This window comes from Cyprinodon variegatus, unplaced genomic scaffold (assembly GCF_000732505.1).
Source record: "Cyprinodon variegatus isolate N-32 unplaced genomic scaffold, C_variegatus-1.0 Scaffold1174, whole genome shotgun sequence".
NCBI classification, from domain to species: Eukaryota; Metazoa; Chordata; class Actinopteri; order Cyprinodontiformes; family Cyprinodontidae; genus Cyprinodon; species Cyprinodon variegatus.
Genome location: NW_015151627.1, coordinates 138193 through 140718, shown reverse-complemented (window position 1 = coordinate 140718; position 2526 = coordinate 138193). Strand labels below are relative to the sequence as shown.

General features: G+C 42.3%; 1 protein-coding gene across 1 annotated transcript in view; it reads right to left on the bottom strand.

The window, feature by feature from the left end:
- The window catches only part of LOC107101937 (electrogenic sodium bicarbonate cotransporter 4-like), a 72142-nt gene that overhangs the window by 7005 nt on the left and 62611 nt on the right, over positions 1-2526 (bottom strand). Inside the window, exons 21-22 of the mRNA XM_015401029.1 lie at positions 1225-1398; positions 1078-1136 (exon numbers count right to left, since the gene is read on the bottom strand). Coding sequence (XP_015256515.1) covers positions 1078-1136; positions 1225-1398 — 233 coding nt within the window. The remainder of the gene's footprint in view (positions 1-1077; positions 1137-1224; positions 1399-2526) is intronic.

Here is a 2526-nt window from a genome sequence, read left to right as displayed (position 1 = left end):
GTCTTTGCCTCTCGGCAGGAAGTCATCCTGCAAACTGGATTTTTCGGACCTTCTCTCCCTGGAAGGATCAACAGAGCTTCAAGCTGAGCTGGGGTTCAAACAGAAGGTTTGGATCCACTTTACCCAAGAGATCGTTTGAGCTTCACACTGAGAAAGGGATTCATCTCCACTACGACCTATTCAAGTACCGCAGGAAATCTGAGTTGCAGTCAGCTTCTCTGTTCACCTACAAACAACTGCAATCTGGGTAAACCCTGTTCCACCCTCCACCGAATCAGACAAACACTGGAACAACAGCATACAGACTGGAGTCAAATATTCAACAACTTCTCTGGAAACGTGAGTCAGCAACCAGATCCTCTTCTCCAAGTTCAAGAGTCAAATTTCCCACAGAGCCTGAACTAACCGCTGTGTCTTCCCCTCACTTTTCAGTTCCGGTTGAGCAGTGTTCAGAGCAACACTTCTCTCTGCATTATCTCTTCAATAAAACCTGTTAAACCTTTTCTCCTGGTCTCCCTGTTTGGTCTTCAGCATTTGGGTCTGAACTTTAATAAAATAATGACAATCAGCATCTATGAATGAATTTTTTTGTTTGCAGCATGTTTTAAAATGACGGTTCATCTTAAAATAGTTGATTGCATTTAGCCATGTCCTTCGTGTCTGCTGTTTAAATTAGTTTATTAATCTGCTGCTTCTTCGTAACCACAGTTTAGATCCTTTTGAATGAACTGTGTGAACCTGGAAGGTAACAACCATCCAGCAGCCAATCAAATGCAAACAGAGAATTTCAATACAGAGAGATAAACCATTTTCTCACATCATCCCTGAATAACTATTCAAACATGTTCTGGATATAAAGGATCTCTGATCATAAAATGTTCGTTTTTGTTCCATGGTGAATTCAGGTTTATGTCAGATTTGTCTGTTTTTGGGAACGGAGCCTCGGTTCTGTGCAGGGCTCCTAAGAAGCTCTATATGTGGCGGGCGGCCTGCTGGCAGTGGGCCCCCCACTCGGACTGCGCTACGTCAGGGTACACCAGGTCTTTGTAGGGGATGTGCAGTTTCAGAACACAGTACCTGCGATCCAGGTCCGACTCTGAGCTGGGGGAGTGGTTGGAATAGCCTCGGTACTTCTCCTGTTCACACACAGTACAGATATTAATCAGAGAACAACCTCATGGGCCGTCTGTCCTGCAGGGGGCAGCAGAGGGTTTAGTTTCTCACCTCTTCCTCACTGTCATCTGCTTTAGGCTTCTTCTTTTCCTTCTCCTTCTTTTTCTTCTTGTCGTCTTCCTTCTTCTTCTTCTCTTTCTCAGGCAACAGGTCGTCCAGCCAGGCCAGGTCATGCTGAGAGAACACCATGTCCAGCATCTTTCGCACCACCATCAGACCCAGGATCTGGGTTTGGACAGACAGACAGACAGACAGACAGAGAACACACTAATTAATCCACATCCAGCTTATCCTTTCAAGCATCCCATGGCTGATAAATTGGATTTAATCCCAGTGAAACATAATCAATCCTCTGCTCTAGTTTGTCTTTTTCCAAATCTGTCAATTAATATTTTTATTCTATTTCTTTATCTTTTATTCCTTTTCCGTGAAAAAATGACTTCACATTTACTGCAGAAATAACAGGAGCAGGAAGAGGAAGACTCCTTATTACCTCATTAAGCCCGTTCACATTTCCAAATGAATGAATCAGATCAGACCGCCTCAGCTTGAAGACAGATTGGAACCAGATTAGACGGATAATCTAGATATTTTTATGTTCCTTATATTTTAACAATCTCAAATCGTTTCATTTTTCCCTCCAGCCACAGAAACATACATTTGTTTTTAGCGTTTCTTGCTAAAGGTTGTTTAAAATCACTTTTCCTTCACTATTAAGAGTGTGCTGTCCAGGTTGTAACAGTTCACGTTTTACTTTGTAATGTAATACAACTAATTCCTTCAATTTCTTATAACCCCTTTTTTAAGATAAATAAGGCATTAAAGGTATAGTAGAGGATGTTCTAAGTGGTCCTCCTAACTGTCAATCATTCTAGTGATGTGTTTATGTAAGGCCGTCCTACGTGCTCGTCCCCATTTTCCCTTACCAGTGGTGAGTGTGACATCGTGGAAAAATTGCAAATCTTCTTTTGGAAAGTGAGCTTGTATGAGCGATGCAAACAGAGACTTTTAAACACATCGTTCATGAGGAGAAATCGGCTCTTGCATGCGTTTAAAGTCGTAGGGAAACGGCAACGCTTTTTAGGTATCTATACTCAGTGATGGGACTAACGGCGTTGAAAGTAACCTTGTTTTAGTAACGAGTAATCTAACTAATTACTTTGACTGTAACTATAACGCAGTTACCATTGCAGACACCCCGTTACTGCGCGTTACTCAGGTCGCACAATGAACCTTTTTTCATGATAGGACTCGTGAGCGCCTTGTCATGAGAGAGGGGAGAATGAGATTGGCTGATGTATAGTGAGATTCCGTGAGATTAACATTATTTGATGGCCTTTGTGGCAGGGATGG